General features: G+C 40.0%; 1 protein-coding gene across 3 annotated transcripts in view; it reads left to right on the top strand.

Moving 5' to 3' along the window:
* The first annotated feature begins 7,993 nt into the window (after nucleotides 1–7,993).
* Nucleotides 7,994–18,128, top strand: part of pcdh11 (protocadherin 11) — a 121,764-nt gene continuing 111,629 nt past the window's right edge. For 2 of the 3 annotated variants that reach the window (XM_068588390.1, XM_068588405.1), the window contains exons 1-2: nucleotides 7,994–8,728; nucleotides 14,291–14,871. In XM_068588390.1, coding sequence (XP_068444491.1) covers nucleotides 14,332–14,871 — 540 coding nt within the window. In that variant the 5' untranslated portion in view covers nucleotides 7,994–8,728; nucleotides 14,291–14,331. The remainder of the gene's footprint in view (nucleotides 8,729–14,290; nucleotides 14,872–18,128) is intronic. The other variant, XM_068588398.1, reaches the window with a different exon arrangement.

The following is an 18,128-nucleotide window of genomic DNA, read 5'->3' as shown; positions in this document are numbered from 1 at the left end:
TCGCCAAATATACATTACTGCAGTAGAAATCAAAGTGTTCGGAAGTGGTGCTGACTGAATATAGGTCTATCAATAAAAACGTAGTATGGTTTAGGAAAAGAATCAGAAACGGTTTGCAGTTTTAAAGCTAAGGCTGTTAGTGTCACTTGAAATGCATACCATTATTCTTCAATGAGTTTGTGTATGTCTATTTGTCCAAGATTACAGTGATAGCTGCCTCGGATAGTTTTTCGATTCTAAACATTTTCAATAATTCCACAGTGCTGTAATTTGCAAAAGTCATATAGTATTGAAAAAAAAGATGCATTTAATAATTTCCAGTTGCTTCATTATATAAATGTTACTGTTAAGCCATTCAATACAGTTAAATATACTTTGTATAGTCCGAAATCACAAATTTGCCTCGCAGGCTGTGCAATCTGTACACAAAGTCATCTTCTGTCCCCGGACCCTCACACTAGTTCAGGAAAAACTCCCCAATAAAAACTTTAAAGGCGAGAAGAAAGTAAGAAACCTTAGGGAGAGAAACAGAGCGGGATCTGATGAAGATGGACAAAAGTGCAACAGATGTCATGTTTACAGAATTAACAGAGCTACAACCCATTCAATGCCTGACATGAACAATTAAAATGATAAAAGTAGGAGGCATGATGATAAAGTTACGCTGCCAATAATAATAATAATAATAATAATAGCAGTGGATGTAGTAGAATAATAAAAGCAGTAATGGTATCGAGAATAGTAATAGCAATGCAATTAATAATAATGATGATAGTAGCAGTGGGTGTCAAGCAGGACCACGATCCAGATAGAACTAAGATCCATATAAACCTGAGAGGTGAGAAAGCAGAAAGACTCCGGCGAAGAAGCAAAGTCAGTAATGTGCAATAATGGGACATGAGTTCATACAGGAGATAGAAAATCAACATTTTCTCTGCTGTCAAAAACTGTGAAAATATGAGAACTGACATTCATGGATATTTTCACATAAAACAAACCGCAATAGAAGCTTCAAATGTAAAAAACAACAAACAGAGAAAGTACAGCCGTAGTTGGTCCTGCTTCATGCTTCTTGTGTGGAAAGACGACAATCTGAGAGCTCTGAAGCAAAGGCGTCATTTATTTCTTGAATAACTGACGGTCAATCTTCAGCACCAAGGACAATTCTGAAGCCATTTATTGATACTGTGGTATGGTTTGAAACAGACTTCAACGGAGCTTTAAATGTACACCACAAACGGATCATCCTGAAGTAAGTTTGTGTGTATGAAACATGGTAATACATTTTGCATTCGTTAGTCCTGATTTGAACGTGAAAAGATTCCTGAGGCTTTTTTTGATGGGAGGGAAAATCTTCACGAGCAAGGACAAATGCTTTGTAACAGTCTGTCAACGGAGCTTCAAATGTACCCCACAGATTATCCTGCATTAGTTTGTCTGCAAACAACTTGGTAATAAAGTTGGCTTGTCCTCCAACTTTGGAATGGACATGTACCATGCTCACTCCAGACCCAGGTCGAGCTAGAGGGACTATATTTCCCATGAAGGGTGCGAAGTTGGGAAACTGATGCTGAAAGTACTACTTGCTGTGTTGACACTGGGATTTCCCCCCGGAGACACGATCACAGATGCATGACTTGATGAATAGATGGGTAAAGCGTTGTATGAGCTGATTGATGAGTTCAGTAGTTGGAAGTATGTTCTCTGTCAAGTCAGGGGACAATGTGTGCACTGCAACAAGTTAGCCCTAATCTGAGGCTCATGCTAGTTTAACATAAAAACATCATGGTAAATGGTTATTTTTCTGTAACTATCATAGCTTTGAAGCTTTAAAGCATGTAAAGGTTCTCTGTTTTCTCTCTACATAATACAGTCTGTTTCCTCTCTCAAGCCTCAAGCTAAAGAGCATGAAGTCTCAAGAGTGTGAAAGAGATGTCTGCACACATTGTCTTTGCAGTGCTATGTCTTTGGCAAAGGGGCATCCACAGTTAACAAGGCTTGCCTTCAATTTTACTCATCAAACAATGGGTGTGTACACAGCCCATTCAAGGCAGGGAAAAGGCAACACAACGTGACAAGAACATCAAGCATTCGGCCATCTGGGGAGGAAGAGTGCCAAACAATGACACCTTAGTGAATATGGAAGCACTATTCTTTTTCCCTCCTGTCACACCCCCAACAATTGTTAATGAAGGAGAAATATGTGTGAGTATTGATCTTACCATGTGTTCCTGTGACATTGGTTCGTGAAAGGGAAAAGAGCAACATGAAATTTTTAACATAGAGGGTAAAAAAACGGGCTTTTAATTTCAAAGACGGTGATTGATTTTAAACCCCTCCAACCACCCTTAATTCACTTCCGGGAAATGTATTTTCCACTTGCTTTTGTTGCCACCAGGGCCAATTCCTGACCTCACAAAGGCTCCTCATTAAGATTGAAATCTTCACCACATTAAATTTTTATTTGAAATCAATTCAGTGACCTTCACCATGCAAAGGCAAAGGCATTGTCAAACCCGTCCCGATTTGAGGCGCTGTGTTAAACGAGTGTTGCATATCTTGATTAATAAGTCCTCCGTGAGTGATTCTGACGAGGTTAAAACTTCATCATGTCCATTTTTTTTTCACTTTGAGGGATATGTGTGGAATGAAACTCCACCGAGGAGAGGGCCTCGGACTTGTGTGTGTTCTTACAATAACGGGTGAGCAGTATGAATTACCAATAGAAGTGGAAACAAGTTGAATGATTTTTTAAATAAACAACTCAATAGAATAGGCACCAGGCAGGATTAGTAAGACGTGCATAAAAAAACAAGCTTTGTATGAAACTATTCAAAGATCTAAGTGTTTTCTGGATGATAGAGAGTCATGTCGTTGACAGGCCGCTCGTACCCCAGTCCAGTTTCTGCTTTCTAGGCTAACTGCCAGCGACCTTTATCCTTTCTGCTTCTCCGTTACGCTCTTGCGCCGCTGCCGTGGCCCTAAAGGAAGGAAATAGTACTTTCTCACCCATCTTCTCACTTTGCCGCTCTCACCCTCTGTCTGGACAATGTGTCCCAGCTGACCCGACCGTGTACGGCTCGCCCGGGTGAGTGCGCCTACAACTTCTGGCGCCGCTTCCTTGGACCACCATCAGGTTCGGCTCTGCAGCTCCGTTGGCCTGCTCAATCCCGCTGTGTCTCTGCTCTCTCTATGTCTCTGTTCTCTGTCCTCTGGGGCTTCGATTTGGCCAGCAGTCGTACCCTGTCACTGTGCTCCTGCCCCTGGAGGTGTCTCCACAGGTGGGTTCAATTTAGTGGACTCAAACAGAAGCTACACACTAGAAGAATTCAACACAAATACATGCAAAAAATGCAACCCAACAAAGTTCAATCTAAATAATTATGATGACATGCAAAAAACAAAAACCAATATGATAACACAGCAAACCAAAATATAACTGCAATAAAATAATTAAAGACAGCAGCCCTTTCTAAAAGAGATTTTTTTTTTTATCGTATTTGCCAGTTTTTAATAGAAGCAATCAGAGTAGCTTTTCTTGAGGGTTATTATGTTTTCCCCAACTATGGTAGGAAGGAATGAATGCCCAAATGCACATGAATCTTTATTCAGCTGATTGTACAGGATACAGCCAAGAAAACCATTCTCGTCTGACAGTGTTGCCCTAGGCGCTGTTTCACAGTAGACAGATGGAAGGAAACATCACCACAGCGTGTACAATCGCCTTCATCAAACAACACACAAAGGCTGTTTTAACAGTTACTTCTTCAGAAAGAGAATGATTTCCAAGAAAGCGGAATTACGATTTAGGCATCCATCTTCAAAAGGCAACACTGTCATGTTGATATCTGTTGATGTTCTGCATGTATTTTGGAGCATTTGTAATATTTGTGTTTATTTTGAGCAAAACGTGACAGACAAAAGTGAGTAGGTGAAACATTTGTTCTTCTTTTGCTCTACAAATTGATCTTGCACTGTACTGCTACAGGAAGGAGATGTCTGATGTACGGGGAAAAATATCAAATTACTACTGTGTCATAATTCAGGTACATGTGTTGTCATTAGCTGCCACATTTCTCACATTTAGTTTATAACACAACACGGAACACATTTTAACACAAAGGCCTTATTTTGTTGGGTTTGTTGGCTGTACTTATTGTAAAAAAAGGTTTGGATGAATTGTTTTGAAAAAAACATGTACAAAAATAACATAAACATAACATAAAAATAAGTAAAAGTATCGTATCTGTCATGAACAAATATGACATGCCAAAAACCAAACAGAAGTCAATGCTTGTACATGCAATTAGAAGTTGAACACACATTTGAATCAGCTCTCATTTAACAATAACCTGTACCACACACACACACACACACACACACATTAATTTGCCAATGGAACATTAGGCGATGACATGTCAACTAACAATAATGGTGGTTCACAGTGCTGGCTGTAGTCTAATTGGTGTGTTGTTAATACATGTCACTCAATGCAAAACTCATTAGCCTCAAGAGTTGAGTGACTTTTGAGGTATACTGCCTCATACCGCTTTGGCCATGCTACAACTTCTGACTGGATATTGTTGACAGTGGTCTTCTCAGCAAACATGTTTTATGTCAACTTATGGCTGATTGATTGATTGAGACAAGGAGACGTTTCATGTTTCACACAATTAAAATTGTGCCGAGGACAGTTTAAGATCATGTGCAGGTCTCTGCTAATAATATAAATTAGAACGGCAACCCATACCCTTCTTTTAACGTGAACAAAATGATAGATCAGTGAGCATTTAGGATTTTTATAGTTACGCATCCCATGGCCGGCCAAGGTGTGGGTTTTAGTTCCTATATGGTGTCACTCACTGACATAATCAGGTACGGAGGTTTTGTTTTTTGTAAAGTTATTAAGTTAATGTTTCTGGGATATGTGTTAAAATAGTGCAGTCACATGTCAAAGTCTAGAAAGATTCCATAAAGTAACTTTTAATTAAGTTAAATTTATAGAAATGATTAAAAAGCTGAAACAAAACTTCAATATTTTTGTGTTTGCAGATTCCACATATTTTAAATGGTGGATAATATTTTGAGACGGATGCCCTCGGATTTGTATCTTTGTTTTCAGCCTCCGACATGATAGACTGTAATTGTCTTGGCTGAAGGATTTTTTTTCTTTGCTGTACTGCGCTCGACAAAACCACCGTCATGCACGCTGCATATTCATATTGTATGAAAAAAGTTCAAATATTATTTCATTCAGGGTATCTTTTTTCTGTCTATCTTGGGTTTCTACATCTTTTCTCTGAAATTCTACCTCTGTTGCCAATAAGGCAAAAGCAAATATTGAATTGTCCTCGCTCTGTCCTCTCCTTCAAATCTGTTCTTTCTCCAGAGATCCTTGAGAAAGTGGGAGAGAAAGAAACATACAGAAATAAATGGCACAATAAGAATAGTTTCAACTTGTGTTAAATCTCAGTGGCTCTTGGAAGTTGCCATGGATACAAACCCAGCCTGAATGAGCACGACAAAAAGACGTTTTTTCAGGATGTCTCCAACTCTTTAAATGTGTCTGCTGTATTTCTACACAATATTATTTGGACACTTTGCACTGCCAACTTTTTAAGTAATTTCCTTCTTACTGCTTGGCAGACACATTTACAATCCAGGCTCAAATCCTTAAGTATAACAAAAAGAAAAAAACATGGCAACAATTAACGAATTGATGAACAAATATGTTGATTCAGCAACTAGTTCATTGTGGTCTCTTTGGACAACTTGTGCTGTTAAGCTGAGGGATCATAACAAACCACAGGATGGTATTGAATCAAGTAGGCAAAGAATCTATCCTTTCTCAAAAACGTAATACACGGCGACCTTGCAATTTAGCTTGACTACCCCTTCCTTCAGCCATCCCCTTGCCCAGCTGTGCCACACTGATAAGATATATTAGTGAGTGTGCTCTTTCTTCCAATTATTTCTTTAACGTGTGCACGACAAGTCATGGATTCTGCGACACCACGTGTGATTGAAGGCAATGTTGAGAAAAAGGTCTATTTGATCATATCTTTAAAAAACAAAAGTAAGTGTTTCATCTCTTCATTTCCACCACTGAGTCCCGCAGCAGGGAGCCATTTTGATTCAACAATGTAGTTGTTATATTTGACTATTTGGACAGAAGACATGTCACAAGAGATGGCTTAAGTTGACTCATACTGATCAACCCTTTAAAAGAGAACAGTATGTCCCCTGCGTCTGCCACAGCATGAGATGTGCAATAGCTCTTCCATATTCTGATAATTCTAAACTAACTTTTAATGTTTTCAAACTCAACGATGAACTGTGTTGTGTTTCAGAAACGCAAGAAGTAGCTAGGGGGACATGTCAAGTTGGAACTATTTACGAGAACAAGAGTCTGTGGTAAGGGTCAGTGAGTGGACTTTTTAGCTCAACGTCTGCTTTGGTTAAGATGCTACAACATCATAGCCAAGGATTTATTTTTATGAATAATCAACCAACGGTGAAACAGTAATCTCCACCAGTGTTAGACAGGTTTTACACATTAATAGCTATATTTCAGTTTGGTGAATAATAGCAGCCCACTGATGCATCCTATAGGATTTGACACAGTGCATGTAGAGTTTCAGTTTATTATGAATGCCAAAAGTTTCTTCTCAAAGTTATTTCTTAAAATATCACAATAGCCATATGCATCATGCATGAGGAATTGTGAGCCTTCTGACAGATAACACTGCTTTATGGCTGTTAAAAAGAGGTCTGTGAAACATCCTCAGAAACTAACAGTAAAATTAAGAAAACACATATTGTTTGTTGCAATTTCCCAGCAGTCTTTTTTTTTCGATAAAAATATTCTTTGGCCTCAACAAAACAACAGTCATCTGGCCCTACCCCAGTCTCCTTGTCTTCAGGGATGAGTGTTGTGGCATGAAATGATGTGGGAAATGGTGAACAGGCGGAGAATGCTGTTAATGAAACCTTGCCGAGGGCTAAACTTGTTAAAATGCAAAGTTACAGCCATTTTTTTTGGTGATGGCAGAGAGTAATCAGCAGTAGCGTGGTGGTGGTAACGATGTGACCTTAGAGTGACCAAAGCCCTTCATGACCCCCATAAAAGCACCTGTTAGAATCTACTTTACACCCATTTAATTAAAGAGGAAAGTGACAACTTGATGTTTTGTGATCAGGGATTTTTGAGCTAATCAATATGTTGCGTCGATGCCTGTATACCATTGTGCACTTCAGCTGCAAGCAGACTTGTTGATGCTTCACCGCAATACGCTTTAAAGTCTGAATGACACACTGCAAACGTTTAGCGGTTTGCTGAATATCTGATTCATACTTCAGTATCATTTTAATGAGACATTTAAGTTACATTGTCAATTTGTATACAATGACATTTGCCTCAATTTTCCAAGTAATTTCTTGATGCCATTTCATCATTCCGTGCATTTCAAGTGTCCAAGGTTCATACGCTGAACTGCAATAGGCACATAGACCCCGGAATTAGGTTATTTGACACAATTTTATGCATAGAAACTATGGAAATTGTGAGCAAACCCATTATCAGGCTAATTTCTCTTCTGATCCATGATAAGAGCTCTGCCACAGCCTGTTGACACTCTTGGGATTGTCTGAAAATAAATTGAACCTTATCATTATTCCGAGGTGGCAATGATACAGTATAACTAATTGGAAAGGAAAAGCAAAAACAGAGCTCGGTATAAAAGTGAACAGTGCCCCCCTCTTGCTTTCAGGCGGATTTCTGGAGCACTGTGGCGGCTGCAAACAGCAGAGGCATCTGTGGTCCACACAGAGCTCGCCATCCACCTACATCTCAATGCGAGCAGCTCTCCAACGCAGTGCGGCTTTAAGAGGACCAGGGCTCTTAAATCTGCAGTTGGCTCCTCCTTCCGCCATGATGTCAGTCGGAGGGAGAGCGAGAGGGAGAGAGGTGGGCAGTATTGAGGAACTGAGTTCATACAATACTACTGAGACATCTACAGCTTAGCAGACAGATACGGTGAACCGCCTATCCCGACTCCTGTAAATGATGCTGCGCTGAAGCACACTTTGATCCAACTCCATTGGGGGGCGATGCGCTCTCTGCATCCCTCCTTCAAGAGTTTTTTTTGGGAGCGTGCACAACCTCGAATCAGTCAAAACAAGTGGTTATAAAATAAATTAGGCTTCAGATTTCAGTTTTTCATCAGAAGTCTATTTTTGCGCTCTCTGGATTGAAGTTTTACGCGCTGGTGAAGAAGCGTTTAACGCAGACGTGCAAGTGTGGTGCCAGCGTTTGTAAGCTGATAAAAAGAAAGAAAAAGAAAAGTAGGACTTTGAAGGCAATCGTAGGCTAGGGATACAAAGTTAATGTAAAACAAGCCGGGATCGATGCCTATCGTCGGCCGTGGGATTGCGAGCCCAAGACACCAGAAGAGGAATTACAGCGTCCCGTTCAATCAAAGTTGATCGCTGTGCATGATTTTTTTCTTCTCTTGCACATGAGGACCACGGTTTTTTTTTAGCGCCTGGATAAGTTTTTGTAGTGGATAAGATTTTTTTTTTTCCTACTTGCATTGCGTTTTGCTGCCGCTCCTGATGAGGATCCTCTTCCACTTCAGTTTAATTCGTGGCACTTCTCTTTTTGTAAATCAGTGATGTCTCCACGCGACGGTACTCACGGTTGATTTCTCATCACATTCGAGCGGAAAAGGTAAGATTTGCTCCAAAATCACGACTTTACTGTTGAGATCACTATGATGTTGTTGTTTTCACTTTCTGGTGGTCTGTGGCCATATGTGTGCACATGGCTTGGCTGCATCCTGAGCGCATTGTGAGGAGCGGGAGAGCGTCCAACAGCCTAATTTGTGTGCTCCGTATAAATTCAAATTGACGTTTCAACACCGGCGAGGACCTCCGTTATATTAAAACCACTCGGAGCAGCAGGAGCCGGGAGAAAATGGAGCGCTCGTCTACGGCACTTGGACAAATCACTGTGTTGCGATAGTGGGTCATTTTGAGGTTCCGTGGATTTTCCTAGAGCTGCTCCACAGATTTAACAGGCGTCCCGACGCACCTGATGTAAATAGAAATGATCCACGGACACGGTGCTGAGGAGAATCTAAGCCGAGCTGTCGCATTATGAGTGTGCGTATCCGCGCCGTTGGTCACGACTTCGGGCGTTATTTAGTTTTGCTTCACACTGATCGCTGGATAGATAGGCCTACTTTCCAAGAGCATCCAACTGCGGGGACTTGTCAGTGCGGGTTTCTCAGCAGCTTGGCCGTGGAGCTCGGTGCGTGGGTGCGCGGTAGCAGCGCGCTCCTGGTCAAGCGGTTCAGTTGTCACAGACCGTAACCTCAGGGGCTCAGTCTGTTCACGCTCAGACTCTAGGAAAATACATAAATATATTATTGTTTTTTTTCCTACCGGAAATAGTCACGTCGTAAATCCCCGTTGGCCTAAGGATTAACCGCCACAGTTGGTTGTTTGAGTTCCTAATGCATTATACCTGCTCACAATGCAATAGATTATGACTGGGCCTGCTTTTAAAGAGTCCCACAAGGACGACTGAGCTCCAGGTTTGCTGGAGAATTAAATCAAATGGTAATGTGAACCATCCCAAGGCGAGCGGTATATTTTGGCTTTAAGATGAGGCATTTATATTGAAAGAAGAGTCATTGGGTGAATGTATAAGTATTTGTTTGATTTTAAATGTACAATTACTATGTGTACATCCACATCCGCATTTCAATTAGGTACAAAGCAATTCATCAAACATATTGACTGCATAGGGATGTGTTTGGCGGTCAATAACCAGAAATCTGTATGTGCTGTAAAGAGTTCATGGAGTAACTGACTTGTAGCCTCAGAGATGCTTCCAATGTGTTGAAGATGTTGGTTGTGCTTTTAGTTTAATCTTCTTTGTATGTTTGGTTGTTCACTTTCAACCTCCTTCAACATTCTGCCTTCACAGTTGCATTTAGTTTATATAAAAAACTTGAGCCCATCTTTAGTTTGAGATCTTATCCTCTGATATCATGATATATTTGAACTTCCATGTTCACTCCCTATAAGCGATAATATATTGAATCTGACTTCCCACATTTGATTGAACCTACTTCAGAATGAGCACAGATTTTCCCTGAAATATGATCACATTGATATATATATATATATATATATATATATATATATATATATATATATATATATATATATATATATATATATATAACAATGATTTTTCAGTATCAGTAAATACATGTATATATATTAGCTATTAGTTATAATTAGTTATCGTAATATTTATTTTTTGTTCTTTATTTTAATTAATTGTGTGGTTTCTCTCATAATTTAATTGTCCATGATTTAAGAAATGTGTCACATTTTAATAAAATAAAATGGATTTTAAAGCTAAGTAAACATTAAAGATGATGTACAACTACACCAAAATGATCAGAGTTATATTTAGCATTAGGATTACTTCTGCATGTATGGACTGCCCTCTTGAGGTCCATGATTACGGCGTTGTAAATTAGTTCGTCATTTTGCTAATGCAAGAGGGTCAGAAATATTACTTAGCGGCCATTTCATTACCCAAGTAGTACAACTCTTCATAATCCAAGTCTATCAAAGAATGAAAAAAACTGCATGCAAAAAATTGTGCGACAAATTATTTGTCAACATTTAGATATATCAGCTATTTCCTTGATCCAAGATAGTGCGATGTGCAAATCCGAGTCAAATTTGAACTCTAATATATATATATATAAATATCTTTCATCAGTACTAAATCTACAGTTACCATTGTCAATGGGGTTGTTTAAGTCGAGCATCACTACATTTACAACCCATCACAATTGCAGGTGATATAGTAATGGTTTCCTAAGAGAAAACAACTTGTTTTCCTTCACCGTGTTAAGAGAAGTGTTCTCACTTTGTGGACTGAAAAAGCACTGACTGATCTTGACAGAAACCTGGTCTGTCAGGCTGTCAGCGATCCTTAAAGCTGTTAAAAGAGAAAAAGTCCAAGACAATCAAAAGTATTACTTCTACCAATGCCCTCTTTTGAAAATCTCTTTGGATCCAAAGGCAGTATTGATAGATACACCAGTGGTGAAAACCTCCCTTTGACAGTTAAAGGACTCCAAATGTCTTGGTTCCCAGCCTCAGACTCACTACACAGAAAGTTTCCAGTTGAGGGTATCTTTAGGGGTGAACGTAGGGGCTGACAGTAGCTGTATGTCACCCCTCTCACTGCTACCTTCAGCGGATGCAAACAGCAGGAAGGCCTGTCCATCACACTGTTGTGTAAAGTGATCCTGGGCTGGCCTGCTCCTCTTCACTGTGTCTCCCAAGGGGGAGACTTGAGTTTGCCTACTGGATTCAACCTGCTGTCTGCGGCTCAAAATAGCATTTCAGGAGACTAGTGAAATGTAAGCAAAGGAGACACTCTGACTGACACCTAGGATTTCTTTCTCCCTCCCTCGTACTTGTTCCCCCCTTCCAGCACAATTCCTCCTCTCACCTTGCCTATCCCTCATGGACAGGCGTATAAAGAGTTGTGACAAGTCAAACGCCATGCGAATGTAGGCAAAAGCACGGTTACGAGAAAAGAACAGTATTAAGTTAATATAATAAGAGTAAACAAGTTTGGCCATAATGTGTTGAAAGGTGAGGATCTTGCTTATAAAATATCGAAAAAAGAGAAAAAGCTTTATGTATAGATCTTCTACACTACACCACATGTGTATGTTCTATACCAGACAGGGTGTTTCTTAACATCCCATTAGCATTGCCAGGGTGTCTTTTGTGTTACTACATGTGTACTCCTGCGTGTACTTAAAAACAGACTACACCCCTTCATCCTGCAGAACATTATTGTCACTGATCAGGGAGAGGAAATCTAGATCATGCTTTTATCCTTTCTTTTTTTCACTTGGCTGAATCACATCCCATTTAAGGATGTAATTTAAACTTCATTATGCGTTGTGCGAGCTCAGCCTTGGACTGCCCGGCGATCATCACAGTAAAGCAATTGCTGCTCACTCTCAGAAAGATGCATACTTCAAAGTAAAGGGTGTCACAGTAACTAATGGGATATATCACATCACTATTTTGACATGACAGCACAACACTGCCTCCACCATATGTGAAGAAGGAATAACCCCTACACTGATCAATGTCAGAGCTGTTTTTTCATGTCCAACTGTTCTTTAATGAGTCTCATGTGACTGCTTTATGAAATGTGTGAAAAGAAAGTGTCTTTACAGGCTGCATGCATGCCTTGCAATTGTTGCTGATTCAAAATCAGCTTAATTAAATTCTTATTTTTAATCAATTCCCCTTTGTCGGTAGGCCGAAAGCTTCAATGGATAAGAACGCTGTTGCCTTGGCAATTTAGAAGACCCCTGTGGTGCAGTTTAGGTCGTCATACCTTTTCCACGGGATATTGTTTGACTCGTGTAAATGGAATGAAATTTAATAGGAAATATTATGATTCCCAAACAGCTATTTGTGGTCCCTTGTTAGTATGGGTACATATGCATTTTCAGCACCAGCTGTACATCGTTTCTGTGATGGCTGTCATACATTTCTGCCATACTTTGAAGAAAACGGACGTTTGATTTCAAGGCAGCTGCCTTATGAATATAAACCAATATGTTGAGGGAAATCATGCAGTTGATAAACACTCAGGGGGGTGGTGGACCTAAATACACAGTGGGATATGAGCAATGAAATTATATTAGTCGTTAAATATATTGCGCTGGAATACACATGGGGAGCTAGGATTATTATGAGAAGTAAACATAACTGTGTCTTGGTGGCTTTGCTCTGATTCGCCATTGCACACTTAAACAATCTAAAGACCTGTAATGTAATTCAACTGAAAAAAAAACACACTGAACATGAATATACTTTGATGATTACACTATATTACCACCACTGTAATGCCAAAAGCCAATTAAAGTATGCGTGGCCAAGCATGTATCGAGCGATATGTGATTGTGTTGAAAATGATGGAATTTAATTTATTAAAGATATCCAATAATTGATAAAAATGCATGAACGAATCCAAATAGCAAACTACATGCAGTGAGTCCATAGTAACTTACTAAATATGTCACTAACTGGTAAAAAGTAGTCAATATTTCATGCTAGCATGTACTGGCAGGAAGGCATTGCAGAGTATAACTCCTTCATCATCTTCCAATGACCTACTTGGGTTTTGGCAAATGGGGTTCTTGCCCTTTGGCAAGCATTTGCACTTATAAAACAGTTAAAGATTTTGTCAAACAACAGCATGAAATAAAGTAGCAACCAAAGATAAGTAGATATCTTAGTACTCTTCAGTGATGCTAAACCCATCTGCACAGGCTTTTTCTGTTAAGGATATTATCTTAGCATGGCTTGTCATTCATTCAGCACAAACTGTAAACTGAAAGCTGTTCATGTTGATGTTGGGAAAACCTATTCATCAAGATGTAATGAAGGTTATGATTCAATTTCACTAATTTGACTTATGCCGGCACCCGCAGTAAATAACACATTGTTGTCTCCTTCCACGGCAGATACTCTAAACAGCGCTGTTATCGTTCTGTGTATGTTTACACACATGGGCGTTCGAGTAATATTTGAGAGCTCAATTGTTTGCATTCAGAGCAAATGAGGGATTTCAATTAATGGCTGCTGTTAAGTGGCACTATTGTGTGTGGGTGTGGGTGTGTGAGTGTGAGTGTGTGCATGGAAGAACTGATGCTTAAGGGTCAGTTGGGCTGCCTCTAAATAAGCTGAACTCTGGATGCAAGGTGCAGTTTTTAAAGACACCGCTGCACCGCGTTGACTGACATTGATCCAGATATGAGTTAAATTTTGATCTTCATCACATTTTGTCAAGGTAGTTTGTGAGCAAGCTTCAAAGCAAATAATATTATCACAACACCGGATTGCTTTCATACTTAATAAAAATATGAAATGGCTTATTGGATTGATGGAATATGTGACCTACTAACCTTTACATGTCTGCTTGCTCAATGGATGTCAGCAAAGGTTAATTGTGTAAACCCGTCATTAATTTGCTCTGAAAGACATGAGCGCACATCCTTTGTATAACTCGTTAGGATGAACAGGTCATGTTGAAATGTCTCTGTGAGGGGAAATAGTACTAATTACAGCAGAACTCCAATGCCATATCATTTTGTGCACTGACATTGAATGTTCTGTCTTCCTCCCTTCTTTTTTCTCTCTCTCCGTCTCACCTCTCTTGTGGCAGAATTGCTGCTGTAGAAGTGAAGCTCCCATCCACTCTTGAGTATGGACTTAGCAAGTCAGGCCCATGCGTTGGTGGTCTTGCTCGCCTGTGTGGTCTTGCTATGTCAGGCCCAGGAGAGGGACTACACGGTGAAGGAGGAGCAGCCGGAGAACGTCCGCATCGGGAACCTGCGCAAGGACCTGGACCTCAACCTGGACCCCAACATCAGGTTGTCCTCACCGCTGCAGTTCAAGCCTGTGTACAAGACAGGTGACGTGCCTTTGGTGAGGGTGGAGGCCAACACGGGGGAGATCTTTACCACCAATCACAGAATTGACCGGGAGAAGCTGTGCGCAGGGGTCTTCGCTGAGAAACGCTGCTATTATGAGATCGAGGTGGCCGTGCTGCCGGATGAGATCTTCCGACTGGTAAAGATCCGCTTCCTGATTGAGGATGTAAACGACAACGCGCCCCTTTTCCAGTCCACTGTAATAAACATCTCCATCCCGGAGAACACAGCCATCAACACTCGATACCCGGTGCCCTCAGCATTTGACCCCGATGTCGGAATCAATGGGATCCAACATTATGAACTGGTCAAGGTGAGGCTCACCCCTGTTTCATCTCTCATGAAGAATGTGAAAATGAAGAGTTATTTGTTATGTTTCAGGTTGGCTTTCACTATCCTAATTTTGAAAATAAGTAATTATCAACTAGTGGTTTAGGGATTAAAACATGTAAAACATCTTAATTTCTAACTTAAATTGATATTACTGTATCTCACAATCCTCATGGCTGTTTGATTAAATATTGAATGAGTGAACAATATTGATAGTGAATGATACGGGCCTGAGGCCTCTACTGGTACAGTACAACATTACTGGTTTGCTTCATGGACCTAATAGAGTAAAATATTTTTTTTGTCTCATGAATAGGAATTTTAGAAAAAAAGTACAGAACAATTACATCGGATAAACTAAGGACCATTGTAGCAATATGTCTTGGAGAAACAATTACAAAGAGATAAAATGGTTGAGAAAGTATGAAATTAACTGTCTTTTTAAATAACTTGATGAAAGGCAAGCAGAATTGCAGTCTGCTCATAATATGGATGATCCTGACACACTACTATGCCTACAGCGTGCCATGAGTCTGATTGGTTGACTATTCACCAAGTCTTTACGATATTTACTGTCTTCAGGTTTTTCATATCATGTTTTGCATGTAACATAATTCAAATTCTGCAGTACAGATTCCCCTGTGAACCTGCTGTATTGCCAGTGTCGTGCTGTAGTGTGTTTCCAAAAAATAAATTAATTTTGACTTGCTGAATATATGACCTACTTTTTCATGAAGTAGAATATGTCATAAGGCCTACAATGTTTTATACCAGCCATTAATATTTCCATATGCTTTATTGTATAATGAGAGAAGACTATAAAGAAGTGGAATATTTCACCATGTACAGTAATATCAGAGAACACACATTCAAAAAGTGCACACAAAGCACATATTGCATGTACAATTTCCAACATGTTCCAACATCAGGTGCTGCACAAAGTAGATTTAAACATGTGAGAAGGAGAATACGCTATTTGTCTAATAGGTGTATCATGCAGAAGTAAGAAAAGCCTTTCTTCATCATCTAAATTATGCTTTACTAAACTGCAATGCAATGCTCCTTTCTTGCCCAATGGAATCAGCCTTAAATCCAGAAATGTAGGATGATATCATGCACTTTTCATTTGTAGTCTAGACAACCCTCGATGCGTTGTGGATAGATGGCTATCAGAGATGACATGAGCTCTTACAAATGAAGTGTAATTAAAAAGGCAGATGCAAGCACTCTGGAGGAAACCCTAAACATAATAAATAAAGAAAGGTTAGTGGATTTTGAGTGCACGGTGCAAAACAGAAATGACATGTCCATCTTGGAGTCTCAGCTGAAGTTAACAGTGGGTTGGAATGAACAGAACCGTTTCCCTCCGTGTCTGCCTCGAATACCAATTTACATTTTTAGTCCCACTGCCAAGGCCTCTTCAGTGCATCGTGAATTGTTCATGCCTGGAAAATCACCAACCAAATGTTCTGCTCATTATGATGATCATCTGCAATCATATTCTTTGCCCTTTTCACAATATAAAGCTTTCTAAGACCTTCGCCTGGACTGTGGTTGCATTATCGTATGCAGAGAATTTATCTGAGAGAATTCTCGGTACTGTGTCCTTGATTCAGTTCTTCTCATTATATTCCCATTGTACTCCAGATTAATGTCCTTGTGTTCCAGGTTCCATATAAGTAAAACACAAGGAGAAGCTTTAAAAGAACCAGAAACATGTTTAACCTTTGGTATCTTGTATTTCAGTAGTGCATTAGAAATCCAAGGGTTTAGTGGGGAAGGAATGTGCAAGCATTTCCTAGAATAGCTCTTGGCCGCTAAGCCACCCTTGGACTATCTTTGTATGGTCCTGTGAGATTTGTCTCAGAACCTCCCTCAGAAGGATAGTTTGTCCAGTTTCCTTGTGTTGTACACGGACAGATGCTGAAATTGCTACCATTGTGTAGCACAGTCAGACATTCTCAATGAGCCACCACTCCACATGTAGCATGCCGGAATTGTCAACATATAGAAAAACTGAAAGAAACATTGTAGCCTTTTTTTTGTACAACATTGTCCCTTCCCAAAGTTAAGAGGGACAACCTGTAATTTTATCCAACACAATGCTCCGGTATCACACATAATGGTGTAATCACACTTTAAGTAAAACGCTGCCATCAGTGCAGTGTGTGTAGTGGTGTGCTGCGTCACCAGAACTGCAGAAGGCGTCCCAAGAAATGGTCAAGGTCAGAGTTAACAATAACATGCATGGATGGAAGATGATCTGCAATGAAAGTAGATTGGATCACATTATGTATTCACAGGATAACACAGAAACATACTAAAGACTCTGCTCTTCACGTTGCATGGGACTTTGAGTGTTCACAAGCAATGGCCTCTTTCCTTTTTCCAGTGGTTTATAAGTTACCAGAATCACACACTACATTAATCCAAGGTGCATCAATGTCAGCATCTTTAGACACATTTAAGGCAGACATCATGTTCAAGTAGGTTCATGTTGAGCCATGTTCTACAGATGAAGTGGACGATGAAGTGGGTGTCCACATTTTGGTTGGGCAATCTGGAGGGCTTTTAGCTTTCACCTTTTGCCACCTTACCGAGCTCATCATTTCTTTCTGAAATGCACCTGAGATTTTTGAGTGAATGGAATGGTCTTTTTGCTGGCACTCCAAGCCTGGGCTTCAATAATTGTATTCCTAAACTAACGCTAACTTTGCATTTGAAGATACTAAATTTATTCAAGCTCACTTCCCAAGTAGCAAAAAATGTTTATATTAATGCATTGCATGCCACCTATAGGCAGTGAATAGGGTTTATGGACAGAGAGCTCACTGTCAAGCTTTCCAGTTTTCATTAGCATCCTATTTTGACACATTATCCTCTTCTAATGGCGGACAAAAAAAAGACAAACAATTCCCAGCTTCTTTTGTCTTAATTATATGCATGAGATCATGGCCAGGGGCAAAAGTGGTTGAGGGATGGAGAGGAAGAATGAGGGAGGAATGAGCGAGAGAGAGAGGGTGAGTCTCTATCAGCATTATAAAGAGGTGCTATAGTTTGTGATGAATAGCCCTCCCCAGTTAGCCCTATCCATGGGCATCAGCGTGACTAGAGTCCTCCTGATATATTCACAGCCCAATCTCAGTCCCCTCTTAGTTTTAATAAGGTCATCAACTTGACTGAAAGATGCATCCACTGATCAGGCACTGTCTGCAAAACGGGGTTCAGTGTCATCCCTCC

The sequence above is a fragment of the Clinocottus analis genome, unplaced genomic scaffold (genome assembly GCF_023055335.1).
Source record: "Clinocottus analis isolate CAN_PGR_092001 unplaced genomic scaffold, fCliAna1.0.p SCAF_10, whole genome shotgun sequence".
NCBI lineage: Eukaryota > Metazoa > Chordata > Actinopteri > Perciformes > Cottidae > Clinocottus > Clinocottus analis.
This window is presented reverse-complemented; position numbering and strand designations above follow the sequence as displayed.